At 45.8% G+C, this 19028-nt stretch overlaps 1 protein-coding gene across 1 annotated transcript in view; it reads left to right on the forward strand.

Moving 5' to 3' along the window:
- The window catches only part of DCLK3 (doublecortin like kinase 3), a gene marked incomplete at both ends in the record, with an annotated part of 47320 nt that extends 28601 nt beyond the window's left edge, over positions 1–18719 (forward strand). The window contains 4 exons of the mRNA XM_082662754.1: positions 2483–4311; positions 14347–14479; positions 15730–15897; positions 18526–18719. Coding sequence (XP_082518880.1) covers positions 2483–4311; positions 14347–14479; positions 15730–15897; positions 18526–18719 — 2324 coding nt within the window. The remainder of the gene's footprint in view (positions 1–2482; positions 4312–14346; positions 14480–15729; positions 15898–18525) is intronic.
- Between the last annotated feature and the right edge of the window lie 309 nt (positions 18720–19028).

Here is a 19028-nt window from a genome sequence, read left to right on the forward strand (position 1 = left end):
CGCGGGTTTGGTTCCTGAGCACTGCAATAAAGCAAATATTCCAATAAAGGAAGTTACACAAATTTTTTGATTTTGCAGTGCATATTAAAGTTTTGTTTACACTCTACCATAGTCTATTAAGTGTGCAATAGCATCATGTCTTAAAAAACAATGTACAGATGGACCTAGAGAGTGTCATACAGAGTTAAGTAAGTCAGAAAGAGAAAAACAAGTACCATATATTAACACATATATGTGGAATCTAGAAAAATGGTATAGATGATCTTATTTGCAAAGGAGAAATAGAGACACAGGCATAGAGAACAAATGTATGGATACCAAGGGGGAAAGGGGATGGGGTGGGAGGAATTGGGAGATTGGGATTGACACCTGTACACTATTGATACTATGTATAAAATAGGGAACTCTACTTAATGCACTGTGGTGACCTAAATGGGAAGGAAATCCAGAAAAGTGGGGATATATATATAAGTATAGCTGATTCATTTTGCTGTACAGTAGAAATTAACAGAACATTGTAAAGCAACTATACTCCAACAAAAATTAATTAAAAAAATAAAGTATAAATTGGGAAAAAAGACAATGTACATACATTAATATAAAAATACCTTGTTGGTAAAAAATGCTAACCATCATCTGAGCCTTCAGTGAGTCATAGGAGTAACATCTAAGATCCCTGATCACAGATCACCATCACAAATAAAACAATAATGACCAAATTTGAAATATTGTGAGAGTTACCAAAATGTGACATAGAGACACGAAGGGAGCAAATGCTATTTGGAAAAATAGCCGATAGACTTGCTTGACCCAGGGTTGCCACAAACCTTCAGCTGATAAAAAATGCAATATCTTCAAAGCATAATAAAGTGAAACACAGTAAAATGAGCTAAGGCTGGGTACATTTGACCAGGAAATACAGAGTCTTGTTTTATTCATTTATTCAGTTTATCAGGAAACACCATGAGAATGAGTACATTCTCATTATTAATATAATATTAATATGACCTTGGTTTCTTTCTTTCCTTTTTTTAATACCAAAAGGAAAAACCATTTGGAGAAGACCACCTTGTCATGTTGGCCCATGAGTTCCTTTGCTACCAAAATGAAATGATCATACAAAAGAGATATTAAGATCATAAGGACATGGGACTTCCCTGGTGGTCCAGTGGTTAAGACCCCGTGCTTCCAATGCAGGGGGCACGGGTTTGATCCCTGGTTGAGGAGCTAGGATCCGATATGCCATGTGGCAAAAAATTTGACATAAAGTAATTGCAAAAAAAAAAAGGGAAATAAATTTGAACTGTAGGAATAAAATCTATATTTAAAAAAATCATAAGGACAATATTAATAACTGGCTATCACTGTGCCCTGTCTGTGTGTCAAGCACTCCTTCAAGTGAATCATAATCATTTTCTCATTTACTCTTCACAAAAATCCTGGGAGGAAGGTGTTATCATTCTCACTTCATAGATGGGAAAAAAAAAAAAAACAACAACAGAATGTGGGTAATTTGTCCAAGTTCATGCAAAGAATCAGTGGCCATGCCAGGATTCAAATCCATATCTGTCTCAAATTCTGTGATCATAACCTCTTCACATCTTGCCTCACCCTGAGTGGGTCGAAAGTCAAGCTGAGAAAACTGTTCTTGGCAAAGAAGTGGGTAAGATTTGGATTCTTTAGTGGTGAGGGGAAATCTGGAAGGCAATAGATACGTATATGTGTGTGTGCCTGGGTCACTTTACTGTGTACCTGAAACTAACACAACATTGTGGATTAACTATACTTTAATTTTTAAAAAATGGAAAAGATAAAAATAAAGCCTTATTGACTTAGAAAGGAAAAAAAAAGATTTGAATTTTTTAAAGTTCCAGAAAGTTCTGACCTCTTGTTGGTATTTCCTGGGCAGCAAACGTTGGACCTTTTATCTCAGCTGTAGATTCTTGAAGCTCAGCTTACTTTAGGGTAGCGGGAGTTGCATCCAGGGTTAGGCCTTGCCTGGAAGGGGACCCCAAGGCGTGGTCCGCCCTGCTCCCCGTAAGGCCTGAGGAGGCACCTCAGGCCCAGTGCCAACTCCATTCTGCACTCCTGGTCTCTCTTGGCCTAACTGGTAAAGGCTCCACTGTTTCAAGCAGATCCTCAACGAGCACACTTCTAACTTGTAACAGCATCAGTCTTCTTTAGTAAAGGTTTGGTGAAGGTCAGAGGCTTTTTTTTTTTTTTTTTTTTTTTTGCGGAACGCGGGCCTCTCACTGCTGTGGCCTCTCCCGTTGTGGAGCACAGGCTCCGGACGCACAGGCTCAGCGGCCATGGCTCACGGGCCCAGCCGCTCCGCGGCACGTGGGATCTTCCCGGACCGGGGCACGAACCCGTGTCCCCTGCATCGGCAGGTGGACTCTCAACCACTGCGCCACCAGGGAAGACCCCAGAAGGCTGTTTGAACCCCTTGGACTAATACTGTTTTGTCCTTTTTCCCCTGCAGGACATCGAGGTCTCTGTGAACATTCTCTAAAATGTTTAAGCTCGAAAATCACGGAGCGGAAGCTGCAGGGCACGTGGCTGCCTGCTGGCCCAGGGAGCCTGGAGAAACCATTCCTGGGACCTCGAGGCTCCTTGGTGCCCATGTTCAGCCCCCAGGGTAGCCTTCACCCTGTCCACGCTGACAGCAGCCTGCTGAAGCCCAGGGTCGTGACCGTGGTCAAGCTGGGTGGGCAACCCCTCCGCAAGGTCACGCTGCTCCTCAATAGACGGTCGGTGCAGACCTTCGAGCAGCTCTTGGCTGACGTCTCAGAGGCCCTGGGCTTTCCCAGATGGAAGAGTGACCGTGTGAGGAAGCTATTCAACCTCAAGGGCAGGGAAATCAGGAGTGTGTCCGATTTCTTCAGGGAAGGGGATGCTTTCATAGCCGTGGGCAAAGAGCCACTGACGCTGAAGAACATCCAGGTGGCTATAGAGGAACTGTACCCCAGCAAAGCCCGGGCCCTGACCTTGACCCAGCACAGCCGGGTCCCCTCTCCAAGGCTGAGAAGCAGGCTTTATAGCAAGGCTCTGAAAGGGGGTCACCACTGTGGGGAGACCGAGACCACCAAGAGCTGCGGTGAGGCTGCCAGGTCCCAGGCTGCCATCAGACATCAGGGGAGGACCCCTGTGGAGGACAGGGTGAGGGGGAAGTGGGAGCCTGAACCCAGCAGCAAGGTGCCCAGGGATGCCACCCTGGAGAGGCATGCTAGCGGAGAGAAGCACCTGGGGGTGGAGATTGAAAAGACGTCGGGGGAAATAATCAGGTGTGAGAAGTGTAAGCGGGAAAGAGAGCTCCAGCAGAGCCTGCAGAGGGAGCGGCTCTCTCTGGGCACCAGCGAGCTGGACCTGGGCAGGTGCCCCAGCTATGACGTAGAGAGGCTGGTGAGGGCCAGGAGCTGCAGGAGGTCCCCTGAGGAGAAGCCCCAGGGTGGGGAGGAAGGTTGGAAGGAGGGCACCCGGAGCAGTCCCGGGCACCCGCCTCAGGAGCCGAGGAGACCCAGCAAAAGCACTGACAAGAAAGAGGACCAAGACCCAGGAGGCCAGGAAGGTCATGGCCCAGCAGCAGCCAAGGCCAAGAGGGACGTTGTCGGGGAAGCCCAGCCCATAAGAGAGGAGAAAGACAGCAGGACCGTAGGCAGGAGCAAGCAGGGAGGCTGGCTGCGGAGGGAGCATCCTGCCGACCTCGACACAGAGAAGCTCCCCAGGACCAGAGGGGATGCGCAGGAGGCGGAAAAGGAGAAAAAGCCGGGTGCGTCTGGAGGGAGGAGGATGGTTTCCCGAGATAAGCCGCCGGCCAGGGTAGAAAAGGAGCCCAAGACGAGGCCGGAGGAAAGCAAGGCGGAGCGGCCGGGCGGCAGGAGGCGGCGGCCCGCGGGCATCCTGGCGGCCGATGTGCGCAAGCAGTACGAGCCGGGCCGCGTGATCGGGGACGGGAACTTCGCGGTGGTGAAGGAGTGCAGGCACCGCGGCACCCAGCAGGCCTACGCCATGAAGATCATAGACAAGTCCAAGCTCAAGGGGAAGGAGGACATGGTCGACAGCGAGATCCTGATCATCCAGAGCCTCTCTCACCCCAACATCGTGAAACTGCATCAAGTGTATGAAACGGACGCAGAGATCTACCTGATCATGGAGTACGTGCAGGGAGGGGACCTTTTCGATGCCATCATAGAAAGTGTGAAGTTCCCGGAGCGCGATGCTGCCCTCATGCTCATGGACTTGTGCAAGGCGCTCGTTCACATGCACGACAAGAGCATCGTCCACCGGGACCTCAAGCCGGAAAACCTGCTGGTAAGCCCCGCCCTGGCTGCGGTGGAAGAGGGAGGTTATAAAACGTGGGATACCGGAAGTCCGAACGGGCTCCTGCTCTGGTACCTTTGTGCGCTAGAGCATTTACCTTTATGGTCTTTTTTTTTTTTTTTTAACATACTCGTTTCAGTATTTAAAACTTTGGTTGTAGTTCATAAATTGCAGAGATAAATGGGTTTTGATTAAATTATTGAGGAAGAAGCCTTCCAATTTAAACAAAATGGAAACTGTTTCCTCGTACCTGGGAGAAAAATATTTTCACCTTGACAGTGATCAGGTGGACTTCATTTCTTGGGCATTTGCACATCCTCTGACCTAGGTGCTAGGGGTGTCTGCTGGTAGCAGCTCCCCCTGCAGGCTTTGAGCCCACCCTCCCACCAAAAGTCCCCCTGGCCCTTTTGCAGAAGAGGTCTTGCCGCAGGAATTCAAAAGGCTCAGTACTGGGAATTCCCAGTCGGTCCAGTGGTTAGGACTGCAAGCTTCCACTGCAGGGGGCCTGGGTTCGATCCCTGGCCGGGGAACTAAGATCCCGAAAGCCTCTAGCATCAGTCCTTTCATCTCTCTGGGCCTTTGTTTCCTCACTTATAAAAGAGAAATAGTAATAGCACCTGTCTTAGAAGGTTGAGGGAGGATTGAGCACGGGAGCTGGCCTGGCACACACAGCTCAGCTGTTCTGTTTTTGGATGTAAACAATCTCCCAAAGCACCAACATCAAGTAAGGACACTCTAGGACCCTGATGGATCCAGACAAAAGCAAGACCTCTTCATCATCATGTCCAAATCCAGACAAGAACAAGATTGTCCAGACCACAAATGGGGCTACATTTTCCCTTTTGGGTGACTATGATTCACTGCCCCACCTTCCTCCCACCTTCTAGATAAGAATTACCAAGATGCCCAATCATAGAATTACCCTCACTTCCTGACGGTATCCAGTTCAGAGCAAAATCCTGCTTTCATGAACCCTCTCCCAAGTCACCTAACACGATCCACCTCTTACAAGTTCATTGAACACCCTCTCACTTAGATGCCTGGATCCCCAAGGTGTTGGGGATCTCCCTTGTTGCAATGAGTCAGTCAACCCAGTGTGTTCCTGAATTTCAAGTGTGTTCCTGGTGGGCTTCGTTAGGACAGTGCACTTCACGTGTTCCCTCTCTGGCCCCTTTGTCCCACTTTCTTCTTTGTAGCCCCAGTCACCACCTGATATGTTCCATATTTATTCTTCTATTTTCTTTTTCCTCCTCCTGGAAAGTTCTATGACCCCAGGAACATTGTTTTATTCAGACTGTACCTTGAAAACGACATCAGTTCTGTCACATAGTGGAGATTCAATAAATATCAGTTGGATGAAAGAATGAATACAGACCCCAGCATGCTGCCTGGCAAATGGCAAGCATTCCATCAGTGGCAGCTACTCTCATTATTACTATGTTAGGAATGAGTCTGATATTAAGGTGGACATCATGAGGAAGAATCCAAAGCCAGATTGCTGCACATGAAGCCGTAGTAAATGGAGACAATGATCTTCGTGAGCCAGTTTTTTTTTTTTTTTTTTTTTTTTTGAGCGGGGGGGTGCGGTGGAGGGGAAAGGAGTTAACCTGTTTCCTTTAATTTCATGGCTGTAGAGCCAGCCTGGAAACATCATCCCAGTACATTCATCTGCCTGTAAGCTGCTCCCACAAGCAGAATGATGAGTGAGTCGAGCTAATTATCTGGTGAAGTGAGGTCTACATTGACCCCTAAATCAAGCAGCCTTGTTTTGGTCCAGATTCATAGAATTGCAGATCATTGACTGGTTGCCTGAATGACCAGGGAATAAATCTCCCTTTGAAGAATTTCATTTTTGTTTTTTGGGGTTTTTGGCCGCACTGCACAGCTTGCAGGATCTCAGTTCCCCGACCAGGGACTGAACCCAGGCCCACGGCCGTGAAAGTGCCGAGTCCTAAGCACTGGACCACCAGGGAATTCCCTAAGAATTCCATTTTTAAATCATATTTTAAAACAATTTTTTTTAATTTATTTATTTTATTTTTGGCTGTGTTGGGTCTTTGTTGCTGCACGTAGGCTTTTCTCTAGTTGCGGCAAGCGGGGGCTACTCTTCACTGTGGTGCACAGGCTTCTCGTTGTGGTGGCTTCTCTTGCTGTGGAGCACGAGCTCTAGGCGCTCAGGCTTCAGTAGTTGTGGCACTCGGGCCCAGTGGTTGTAGCTCACGGGCTCTAGAGTGCAGGCTCGGTAGTTGTGGAGCACAGGCTTAGTTGCTCCACGGCATGTGGGATCTTCTCGGACCAGGGCTCGAACCCTTATCCCCTGCGTTGGCAGGCAGATTCTTAGCCACTGTGCCACCAGGGAAGCCCAAGAATTCCATTTTTGCATGAGCTAAGTGTCCTCATCCTTTTTTCACTTGCTTTTTGTTTCTGTCTTTTGGGTCTGAGCCCAAGTTTTCCCCATGTGTGATGTGCCGGACCCTGTTTACAATGGCACTTTGGAATCATGACAGAGCAGTGTTCTTTACAGATCCTCTGATGTTTTCACCAAATTGTGTAAGCAGGAGGAATTCTGACTAGAGGCCTGGGTGGGTCCCATGAACAGAACATTTTGGGCCTGTGCTTAATAAAGCATCAGAACAGTGATACATGTTCTCGAGGATGTGGAGTGAGATCCTTTACCCTATAGGATCGTTTTCTTTTGGGGACAGTCATCTGAGCTTGCATTTTCTCCACAAGGTCCTGGAACCAATCTGTCGAGCTGGCCCATCTCTTGGGCAATAGAGACTCTCACTTGTGTTAAGGGATTGACTTGTCAGCAGTTTTTAAAATGGAGAAAGTCAGCACTTGCAGGTGGCACGTAGAGATTTGCTTCAGGAAATAAAAAATTGCAAGGAATACATTTAGTGTGGACAAGCTAGCTGCCTCTGAGAAGTCATTTGGCAACACCTTCATGGATTTAAATGTCAGTTCATATGTGTTTTAGTGCCCTTAAAGGCAGTGAAGTGTGTGTGTGTGTGTGTTTGTGTCCTGAGAGAGAGCAAAAACTGCAGCGGAGCTATAATTTTTCAGTCTAATACATGAGTTGTTTATTGGTGTTAATTGTAATTGATATTTCGACCCTTTTTTCTGATTTTAAAGAAATCACTTTTTTATTGTATCATTTATTTTACTTTTTTTTTACATTTTTTTTACTTTTTTTTTTACATTTTTTTTACTTTTTTTTTACATTTTTTTCCACTTTTTTATTGTATCATTTTTTTTACATCTTTATTGGAGTTTAATTGCTTTACAATGTTGTGTTAGTTTCTGCTTTATAACAAAGTGAATCAGCTATATGTATACATATATCCCCCTATCCCCTCCCTCTTGCGTCTCCCTCCCACCCTCCCTATCCCACCCCTCTAGGTGGTCACAAAGCACCAAGCAAGAAAGCCTACTTTTTGTTTTTTTAAATAAAAACTTTCTTTCGTGGTGGCAAGTCTCCTTCAGAAGCTGCAAAAAGCTACAGATCTGAGCCATCTTTGGTGGCATAGGGTAACATCTTTTCTGTCTTGTGGATAATCTGTCAGCTGGTGTTTTTCAGACTGAGTGGGCCTGTCACATTTCTAAATCGTGTCTGTCCTTTTTCCAGATGAGTAAAGTTGAATATATTGTTATGTCAGACTTTAAATGCTACCTAACATAAGTTCTTTGTGGTTTTTCAGACAAAGATCTGGGAGTGTTGGATTTGACAATAGACTCATTGTCTGAGTTTAGAAAGGTGTCATCTCTAAACCTGTTGTTAGGATAATTATGTTGCAAACTCGGCTGGTCTTCTGAGAGTTAATATTAGTAAATATCACCATGGTGACTACTGTCCATCAATTAATGTTCTTTAGTTGACTTTAATTTAGTGTTCCGCTCTTGTGCTGACTTCTGTATTATCAAAATAATTGTTTCTTCCTTTAATGGATGGCTACTGTCTGTATCAATACTTTGCTAAACTTAGGAGACTGATGATGTTAGAACTAACTTTTGATTACATGGCTGAGTGTGGCTGCTTTTAGAGACTTCCAGAATGTGCTAGGAGCTCTTAATGGATCTAGCAAGCTTACCATGTTGTTTTCACCAGCAGAAATATTTATATCTGATAATTGGGCCCTAGATGAAAATTTTAGGCCTGTATTACTGAGCTTATCTATTTCTAGTGATCACATTTCCTGATAAGATGCTAGTGCTCCTCTTCCCTTAGGGCTATTTAGACTCCTGAAATCTTGCAAAGAAAATTTTCATTATGAGAATTTCCAGCTTGAAGAAATATCAGTGTTAATTGCTTCTTCTGCCAGCATGTGCTCCCTTGGAGAGGTTGGAATGTGCTGTGTGGTGTTGACTGGGCCCTAAGCAAACAGGAGCCAGAGAGGTGATGATGTGTAGACACCAAAGGCATGTCACAGGCCAGTAATGTGACAGGTCCTGGGAAAACTTTGTCCCCACTGATTTTTTCAGTCATTCTTTGTATTACGCTATCTTTTGCTGTTGAAATGTGAATTGATTTTAGGCATTGGCATTTCCATGTGAATTGGTTTCTAAGATCATTTCCGTCCTCATGGCCAGTTGGAAATGGAAACTTGGAGGGAGAAGGCCAGAGGAAGTATGAAGGATCAAGTAAGAAGATGACAAAGATAAATAAGCTCTACCCCTTTTCTTAGGGGGAGCCAGCCGCTTGCTGTTTGGTCTGTACTCTGCTTCCATCTGCTGTTCAGAGATGATCATTGAAAGATCACATTTAAATTGATGTGCCCTTGAAGGAGAGGAGGCTGTTAATGGCTCAGAAAAGGAAAGATTCCTTTTGAAGCTTTGAGACTGTCCAGATGTGATCTGGCTGCTTATGTAAATGTAGATTGTCTGGATTCAAAGCAGGGTACTTTGGTGTGGCTAGAAAAAGGGATGATGGATGCAGATGGACCAAGAGTCATTAAAGTACCATGTAAATTAATCTCTAACACCCTTTCAGTTAGAGGGCAATTGAAAACGAGCCCCAGAAGGAATGTGACCCAGAGCAGTGAACTTAGATAAACCTGTAGATAGAGAAACGGAGATGTGGGGTGAGGACAAGGTCAGATGTGTGCACTGGGGCTGTGGCGTCGAAGTGGGTCATTTAGTGGGGTCTTTGCCTTGATGGCTACCCAGTGCCTAGTCAGCTGAGGGTACCGAGGCTCACTGATTTGTTCAAATCATACGTGGTATATGGTGTTCATTTCTGGGCATTCTTTGTTAAAAGAGGCGTCAATTAAATAGGGATTATCTAGAACTTTACAGTGCACAAGAATCGCCCTGGGGTCTCATAGGATGCAGTTCTGTTCAGTGGATCCTGGGTAGCCTGAGGTCTCCATCAAGCTCACAAGTGATGCTTGTGCTGCTGGTTAAAGAGCTGTACTTAGCGTAGGGAGGAGCGAGAAGGGGATGATGGGTCAGGAGACCTGATCCTATAAGGATAAGCTTGAGGATTCTCGGATGTGAACTTAGAGAAGCAGCATTGGTACCACCTGGGAGCCTGTTAGAGAAACCAGAAGCACCCTGGGGGGAATCCTGGTACTTGTTGCCCATCTTTGGAAGTGGTGTGTCCTTCCCAGAGGGCAGATTTAGAAAAAAGGGGTGGAGGTGGAATTCTGGATCAACGTGGGGTGAACCTCCTCACAAGTTAATCTGACTGTGATCTGTATGGTCTGCCATGTGAAGCTATGGGATCTTTTCCATCTTGAGATTTCAACCAGAGGTGAATGATAGTCTGGTGGGAAGATGTTGTAGACAAGTTTCCTGTTTGGGTGGAGACTTTGATGGTTTCACAAGTTCCACACAATGTAAATTGGTGCAGCCACTATGGAGAACCGTATGGAGGTTCCTTAAAAAACTAAAAATAGAACTACCATATGATCCAGCAATCCCACTCCTGGGTGTAGATCCAGAAAAGATGAATTCTCTAATTTGAAAAGATACGTGCACCCCAAAGTTCATAGCAGCACTATTTACAGTAGCCAAGAAGCAACCCAAATGGCCATTGACAGATGAATGGATAAAGATGATGTGGTACATATATATAATGGAATATTACTCAGCCATAAAAAAGGCTGAAATAATGCCATTTGCAGCAACATGGACGGACCTAGAGATGATCATGCTAAGTGAAGAAATTCAGACAGAGAAAGACAAATATCATATGATATCACTTACATGCAGAATCGAAAATATGATACAAATGGACTTATTTATAAAACAGAAACAGACTCACAGACTTAGAAAACAAACTTATGGTTACCAAAGGGGAAAGGGTGGGGGGAGGGATAAATTAGGAGTTTGGGATTAACAGATACACACTACTATATATAAAATAGACAACCAACAAGGTCCTACACAGGGAACTATATGCAATATCTTGCAATGAACTATAATGGAAAAGAATATGAAAAAGAATATATATATATATATATATATACAACTGAATCACTTTGCTGTACACCAGAATCTAACACAACATTGTCAATCAACTATACTTAAATTAAAAAAAAAAAAGTTGCACAAATACCAGAAGGAAGAGTTATTCCAGGAGGATGTCAGTCATTTGAATTCAAAGATTAAGATAAGAACTGTTTCGAAGCCAAGAATGTGAGGTGCCTGTTGGAAAACAAAAAAACCAAAAAAACCAAAAAGAAAATTCACACTGTCAGTGTGTGACCCTAAATGTAGTTAAGCTGCTCATGTAGGCGAAGTAAATAAGTCTCAAGTCACACTGACAGCTCTGAAAAATGTTACATAAAACCCGGGACTTCCCTGGTGGTACAGTGGTTAGGACTCCACACTCCCAATGCAGGGGGCCCGGGTTCGATCCCTGCTTGGGGAGCTCGATCCCACATGCAGGCCGCAACTAAGAGTTCACATGCCACAACTAAGGAGCCCACCTGCTGCAACTATGGAGCACACATGATGCAACTAAGGAGACCGCCTGTTGCAACTAAGATCTGGCGCAACCAAATACATAAAATAAATTAAAAGATAAAATAAATTTTTAAAAATGTTACATAACTCCTGACAGCAGAGGCTGGAGACAGAAGAATTAAAAACACAGAACATTCTCACTTTCTGGAAGGAACAAATGACTCTGTGGATCCTAACCACCCTCGGGTTCTGCTATGGGTCTCATCATCCTGAGACTCAAAGAGAAAAGCTATGGAGACAAGAAGCAGTGTAATATTATTCTAGGAAGGCCATAAAATAATTTTTAAAAACAGATTTGGTATTTGAAAATGTATCCTGGGCTTTCCTGGTGGCGCAGTGGTTGAGAGTCCGCCTGCTGATGCAGGGGACACGGGTTCGTGCCCCGGTCTGGGAAGATCCCACGTGCCGCGGAGGGGCTGGGCCCATGAGCCATGGCCGCTGAGCCTGCGCGTCCGGAGCCTGTGCTCCGCAACGGGAGAGGCCACAACAGTGAGAGGCCCGTGTACCGCAAAAAAAAAAAAAAGAAAATGTATCCATCAGCATCTGGACATTTAACATAATACATTTTCAAAATAAATATCATGAAAAACTTCAAAATAGCTAAAAGGCCAAGTGTCCATCATGTTTCATCTGCTCCTGACTCAGTGGACTCGGGTTTTGGAATCAGGGGTTGGGGGAATGGGGGGTTTGAGGAAGGAAATGCTCGTCATTTTGCATAGGGATTCATAGTTTATTTTGGTGTATTCAATCAGCCAAATGCTTTTAATGCTGATCATTTGGTTGGGAATATTTACAAATATTTGTGAGGGACAGATTTTTTCAGCAGTCACCCAGCAAATGGGACTCATGGAGATGGTCCATCTGGAAACTTAAGGCAGCACACATTTTTTTTTGTCCTTGCCTTCCAAAGTAGATTTTCTAGTGTAAATTATTCTAATAATTACCTCTCCAGTCTCCTTTAGGGCTCTGTCTGTCTCGATACACAGACCAAAGCAGAAGTGTGTTTTAGTTTTACGCCTATGATTTCCATTAGGTTAGGTTAATTATGAAGATATTGATTAGATTGCCCAGCAGTGACTTGGGCTCAGTAGTTAAGACACATTCTGCTTACAGAGATGTAAACTCTCTGGCAGCAACCAAAGCAGGTTTGGAGCACTTACCCTTGGCTGAGGAGATTGGGGAGTGGCTGCCCACCCTGCATTTTCGGGTGTGGGTCTGATGCAGCACAGGGAGAACCAGAGCCCTGCCTAATGCCCTCCAGCCCCCCAAGTGCTGGTCGGTGCATTGGGAAACTTGGCCCCCGTTCCAGTGAGGATGCAAGGGCGTGCACCTGCAGACAGGTTGATAATTTCTCCTGTAGCCCTGGTGGTTCCATTGAGTCACACTTGGATGAGATCACCCAGGCTAATCCCAGTGAGTTTCCCATAGCGCTGAAATTAGCCACTCAGCTCACTTTGGCCTGAGCCATCAGCTTCTACCATGAGATGCGGGCCCGGTAAAGCAGGGGAGGAGGATGGAGCCTTGACAGCAGAGGATGGACCAGGGCCATGCCTGGGAAGGAGGCCCTCGGTTTGGATGAGGAGATCCTGAAAGGGGAGGAGGAAGATAGCAAGGCTGACTTTCTGTATCAATACTTCCTATTTTGCGTGAAGTCAGTCCTGCTCTGCAGAGGTGAACTATTGTGGAGGGTAAAATTATGATATTAATTAGTTTAATCTTGAAACCCAGACAGCCCAGCAGATGCTCTGGAGGTCTTGGCCACACAGCAGAAATGCTCCCAGGGACACGGCCATCTCTCTCCCAAGAGGGATCACTCCTGGGCCCAGCACAGCCTGAGGGATTTACTGCAAAAGCCCTTTTTGTAACAACATGGTAAAACTCAGGGTCGAGAATGGCTGGCTGTGCCCCCTGATGGTGGAGGTTTGCCTCTGGTCCACCTGCTTCCAATTCTTTGGGGGCCTTTGGATGAGACCTCCTCAGCCTCCTGAAACAGAAATAACCCTTTGCTGGAAGATTCGGCATCATACACCAGTTACAAGCACAGACTCTAAAGCCCAAGTGTCAGGGTTCAAACTCCAGGTCACCATTTACTATGTAACTGTGCCTCCATTTCCTTATCTGTAAAACGGGAATGTGCATGGCCTTACAGGACTGCAATGACGATTAAATGAATTAATATTTTGTAAGATGTTATAAACAGCGCCTGGCATCAAAGAAGCACGACAGGGCTTCCCTGGTGGCGCAGTGGTTGAGAGTCCGCCTGCCGATGCAGGGGACACGGGTTCGTGCCCCGGTCCAGGAAGATCCCACATGCCGCCGAGTGGCTGGGCCCGTGAGCCATGGCAGCTGAGCCTGCGCGTCCGGAGCCTGTGCTCCCCAATGGGAAAGGCCACAACAGTGAGAGGCCCGCGTACCACAAAAAAAAAAAAAAAAAAAAAAAAGATGAAGAAGCACGACAGAAGTGTTTGCTAGGTAAACCATATAATTTTAGCCTCCACTGCTTATTTGTCTACTTTTTCATTACAATTCCCACTTCTTTTTCCTTTCTTTTTTTCCTCTGCTCCGACTTTACATTATCCACAGGCATTTTCTAATTCTCATTAAAGCTAGTCTGTGCTCAAAAATATCATTGATCCTTGTTCTAACTCAGTGCTGCCCAGTGGATTCTTCTCTACTGATGGAAATGTTGTAGATTTGCACGATCCAATATAATAGCCCTTAGCCATGGATGGTTATTGAACACTTGAAATGTGGCTAGTGGATCTGAGAAACTGAATTTCTAATTTTATTAGATTTTAATTTAATTAATTTAAAATAAATAGCCATCTGTGGCAATATGGTGCTACCATATTGGACAGCAGAGAAAATCTAACTCATTGGTTCTTTAGTGAGCACGTGTCACTGAGATCAAGTTGGATTTGTCAGTGTTGGGTCAATCTATAAGCTCCTGTGTTTTATTGTTTGCTTATCCTGAACTTGCATGGTTGTTGTCCTGTTAGTTTTCCTTCTTTGTTCTCATCACAATTTTGGTGGTTTGGGGATTTTGATTTCTTACAGGTTCAGCGAAATGAGGACAAATCTACCACCTTGAAACTGGCTGATTTTGGTCTTGCAAAGCATGTGGTGAGACCTATATTTACTGTGTGTGGGACTCCGACTTATGTAGCTCCTGAAATTCTTTCTGAGAAAGGTAAGGGTTACACATTGCTCTGGGGGACTCCAGCTCACTTACTAACCAAGGTTTAACTTTTAATATTTAAATTTTACATTTTTCAACATGGAGCAGTGGAAAGTCTCAGAGAGTTGGCACTAAGCTTGTACTTGGATGTTAATGGAAATATTTGAAATAGGTGTTCTTGACCAAAGCATGAGCACTTTTTCCTCACCAGGGCTGCCCTTATTACAGAGAAGGGATTGTGGTATATGTGCGTGTGTGTGTGTGTGTGCGCGTGCGCACGCACACGCACGCATGCACGTGTGTTGGCAGGACGGTGAGATGGAAGAAGGTGGAGAATTGGGTGGGGAACGCAAGCAAGCAAGGTCATTTGGCCACTCACCCAAGGTTACCTCTAATGGAGACAATTGGAACGGTTCTTATGGTAATTGGCTTAAAAATTCCTTTACCAACCTTGCATTTAAAGGAAAAGGAGGTCCCATTTCAAACTCAATGAATAACATTTATTACAGGCTTGTATATTGTATGAGGGTCCAGTGGGCTATTTTAGTGACACACTCTGTAAAGGATATACAAGGAAATCATTATTATTATTATTATATGCCTCCAAGTATGTGAATGCCTATTTAGCCATCCTGGCACTCCAGGAGAAATCAGTTTAGCCACCCTATGATGGCTAAAGATGGGAAGGCTCTGGATGGGTTGTGGGTCTGGGAGTAGGGAGGAGGGAGAGATTTTGTCCCAGCAGCAGAAGCATCAGGGAAGCCAACATGCAGAGACTAGACTATGCATGGAGGTTGGGTGGTAGAAACATTGAGAAGACCAGCCTCAGTGGAGCAGAGGGAATTGCAGTTGGATGGGTAGGTTGAGTCTGGATTCCCCACAAGTGAGTTTGGACTCGGTGTGGCCAGCATAGTAGCTGTGGTAACATGGTGACAGTGGGACAAGAGAGTACTGAGCGACTATAGACATTTTAATGGAGGCATTACTGAGCTGCATAAGAGAGGAATGAAAGCAAATAGTCTACGTGAACTCTGGGAAGTCAGGATGGTAGGGCTCGCACCAACTAACACAGGGTGTCGGAAAGGTAAGCTCTTTTGGGAGATGGGGATGGGGTGAGTTAGACTTTGAACACACTGACTCTGTAGCGATATTTAGGTGGATACAGAGTTGTCTGGTTGGCTGAACGTGTGCTTTTGAGACCCCTCGATACAGAGATGGCAGCCAAAGTGGTGAGATAATGTGTCTCTGCCTCTACTGCACAGGTTATGGGCTGGAGGTGGACATGTGGGCCGCAGGCGTTATCCTCTACATCCTCCTGTGCGGCTTCCCCCCATTCCGCAGCCCAGAGAGGGACCAGGATGAGCTCTTTAACATCATCCAGCTGGGCCACTTCGAGTTCCTGGCTCCTTACTGGGACAACATCTCTGACGGTGAGACCTGGGGCTTCCCGGGCAGGAGGGAAGGGGATGGAGAGATGGAGCCCCTCCAGGGATCAGGTCAGATGTGTAAAACGCCACCCAGAGAACCCACTACGATACCTGGGCTGTCAGCATCTTGTGCTTCATCCTTTATTTCCTGCTAGATTGGTGTAGATTTCCATAGCATTCCGAACACGACTTGCTTTGAGATATAACGAAAGATTCTCACCACCAGTTGTAGTCACCAAATACTTTTCCTGAAGCCAATTAAAGAACCTCGGAACTGAAAAATATCAGAAATGTGTAATCCTCATTTGGAAATATCAAAGCCATCTCATAGGGAATTCCCTGGCAGTCCAGTGGTTAGGACTCGGTGCTCTCTTGCCGAGAGCCCAGGTTCAATCCCCGGTTGGGGAACTAAGATCCCACAGGCGTGCAGTGCAGCCAAAAAAAAAAAAAAAAAAAAAAAATGCCATCTGCCATCTCATATACAGAAGTATTTGGGAATTGGACAGACTGGAGATGCTTATTTCACCTGTGAATACTCAGGCTCCTATGGGGGCATACTTGGGGCACAGGGGCTCTGGAAGGTTGAGGGAGAAGGTCTCAGGTACTTTTTAGTGGAGCAGAAGCATGTGTGGTCCTCCTCCTTTTTGGCCCTTTCAAGTGGAATTTTCCCCCTTGTTTCTACTGATTTGTATGTACTACCCACTGCCCTTGTAAAATTGAGAACTAGATCACTGGGGGTTTTGAGTCTTTAGCTGAAAAAGTAGAATAGGAGTGATAACTTTCCCCCAATTTCCCCTAAACACATCATCTAAGGTAAGTTATTCATCTGCCCTTGTCCTCAGCTCTGCCTCCTCATCTGGGGCTCGGGCTTGCGGGAAGGGAAGAGCTTCATTTTTTTCCACTTAACTAAGGTGGGCAGAGGGTAGCTTGCTGCCTGTAGGGTAAGGGTCTTGAGCTGATCAAGGCAGTGGCAATTTAGGAATTGAAGGACTAAAAGTCATTTTAGAAAGTTCTATGCAACACTGTTCTTAGATTTGGTTATGGTGGCCCCTGCCCTGAGTCCCATGCCTTAGGGGGCCTGCTCTGGTTACATGTCTCCCCAGAAGTGAGGAGACTCTGGGGACAAGAGGCTGTGCCCCCCGCCAGAGCCCAGGCTCCCCCTTCTAGACCACTTAACCGGGACCCCAGAATTTCCTGCACAAATGGCCAAAGCCCACTTCCAAGGCTTGTGAGACCTCTTTTCCCAGCCCCTCCCCACAGTGCCCTAGGCTGCCAAGGAGCAGCTGTTTGGGGGGCGTAGGGGGAGCACAGACATATTGGTGGGGTGTCCAACTGTCCACACACAGGCATGTGAGACTGAGAATTCCGTTTAAACCTGGGCTTCTACCCCCTGAGTCCTCCGAGGACCTTGAAGGAGTGATGCTGGGATGAATGGGGAAGGGGTACATTGTGGGCGGAATCTGCCCAGTTTTAACGGGGTGGGGTAGGAGAAATCCTGTGGTCTCCATGCTCAAGCGGTGGCTGGACAGTGGCCATAGAAGCGGGGCAATTGGTGGGTGAACAGCTGACCTTGAACAAGAGGCATCCCCCAATAAAGGTAAATAAACATGGGTATCTTTTTCCCCATGCATTCTTTTTTTAAAAAAATATATGTACATTCATGCCTTTATTACATCAGGTATTTTTTTTTTTGGCCGTGTTGCACAGCTTGCAGGGACCTTGGTTCCCCAACCAGGAATTGAACCCGTGCCCCGCTGCAGTGGAAACGCAGAGTCCTAACCACTGGGCCGCCAGGGAATTCCCTCCCGTGTATTCTTGAGTAATTGGTTAAGAGGCTCAGGGAGCCGGCCTGGGAGAGCCAGCGAGCCAGGGAGAAATCTCTTCTCCTCCCCGTCTGCCACCTGACCCACCAGCTGTCACCACATCTCTCTAGAATCAGTCATGGTCTTGAGCAAAAAATGAAATTCATTTTGAATTTGCATTATTTACTACTTAGATCTCTTTGCCCATGTTTTTCAGTTTTGTCAATCTGGAGGTATATTTATCGATTTAGGAAGGAAGATTGGACATATTTTATTTAACAACTTGATAGTTTGATTTACAAATTTTAAAATATGTAGATGTATACTATGTGGCCTCCATGTGTCCTCTTGGGCTGGGCGGCGCCATGGGTGTTAGTTGCAGGCCTGACCTCATGACTCTATGTCTAACGTGGTAGCTCTTAGCTGCATGTGGCTATTTGAATGTAACTGTAAATTAATTAAAAGGAAATGCAATAAGAATTCAGTTCAGGGAATTCCCTGGTGGTCCAGTGGATAGGACTCTGTGCTCTCACTTCCCAGGGCCCGGGGTTCAATCCGTGGTCAGGGGGCTAAGATCCCGCAAGACGCTCGGTGCGGCCAAAAAAAAAAAAAAAAAGTTCAGTTCATCAGTCGCACCAGCCATATTTCAAATGCTCAGTAGTCCCAAGAGGGTAGCGCAGATATGGAAAGTTTCCACCGTGGCAGAAAGTTCTCTGATCCAGCCATGGTGCTAACAGGAAAGTTTGTGTCCTTATTTCCTGTATGGGGAAGGGAAACTTCAAACCACCTGCATGCATCTCATTTTTCCGTCTTTCTGTCATTCCAACAGCTGCCAAAGATCTGGTGAGCCGGTTGCTGGTGGTAGACCCCAAAAAGCGCTACACGGCCCACCAGGTCCTTCAGCATCCCTGGATTGAAACTGCTGGAAAGACCAGAAGGGCAAAGCTACAAAAGGAGGGGCCCCCCAGCAGCGAGAACCACTTCCGGAGCCAGCACTCGAGGGCTGCAGAGCAGGTGTCATAGTCACGGCCTCAGCATTCGCTCAGCCCTCGGTTCTGCTCGGGGACAGAGAAGAGGATAGATGTCAAGGAGAAAAACAGTGAAAAAGCCTTCCTCCCATAATTGGAGAATCAGGGGAAGGAGAGAAGACAGTATATTTTAAAGCTTATTTAACAAAATAAACTTGAGTCAATGTTAAATGTTGTAACATATTTTTAGATTTGAAGCCTTTAATACATTTTTTGGGGGGTGAGGGGGAGACTTGTCCTCAGTGAAGAATTTTTGGTAATAATGATGTGTTTTGCTTCCTCCTCGTAATCAAGTTCATAGTAT

The sequence above is a fragment of the Grampus griseus genome, assembly GCF_964374135.1.
Source record: "Grampus griseus genome assembly, chromosome: 10".
Taxonomy (NCBI): domain Eukaryota; kingdom Metazoa; phylum Chordata; class Mammalia; order Artiodactyla; family Delphinidae; genus Grampus; species Grampus griseus.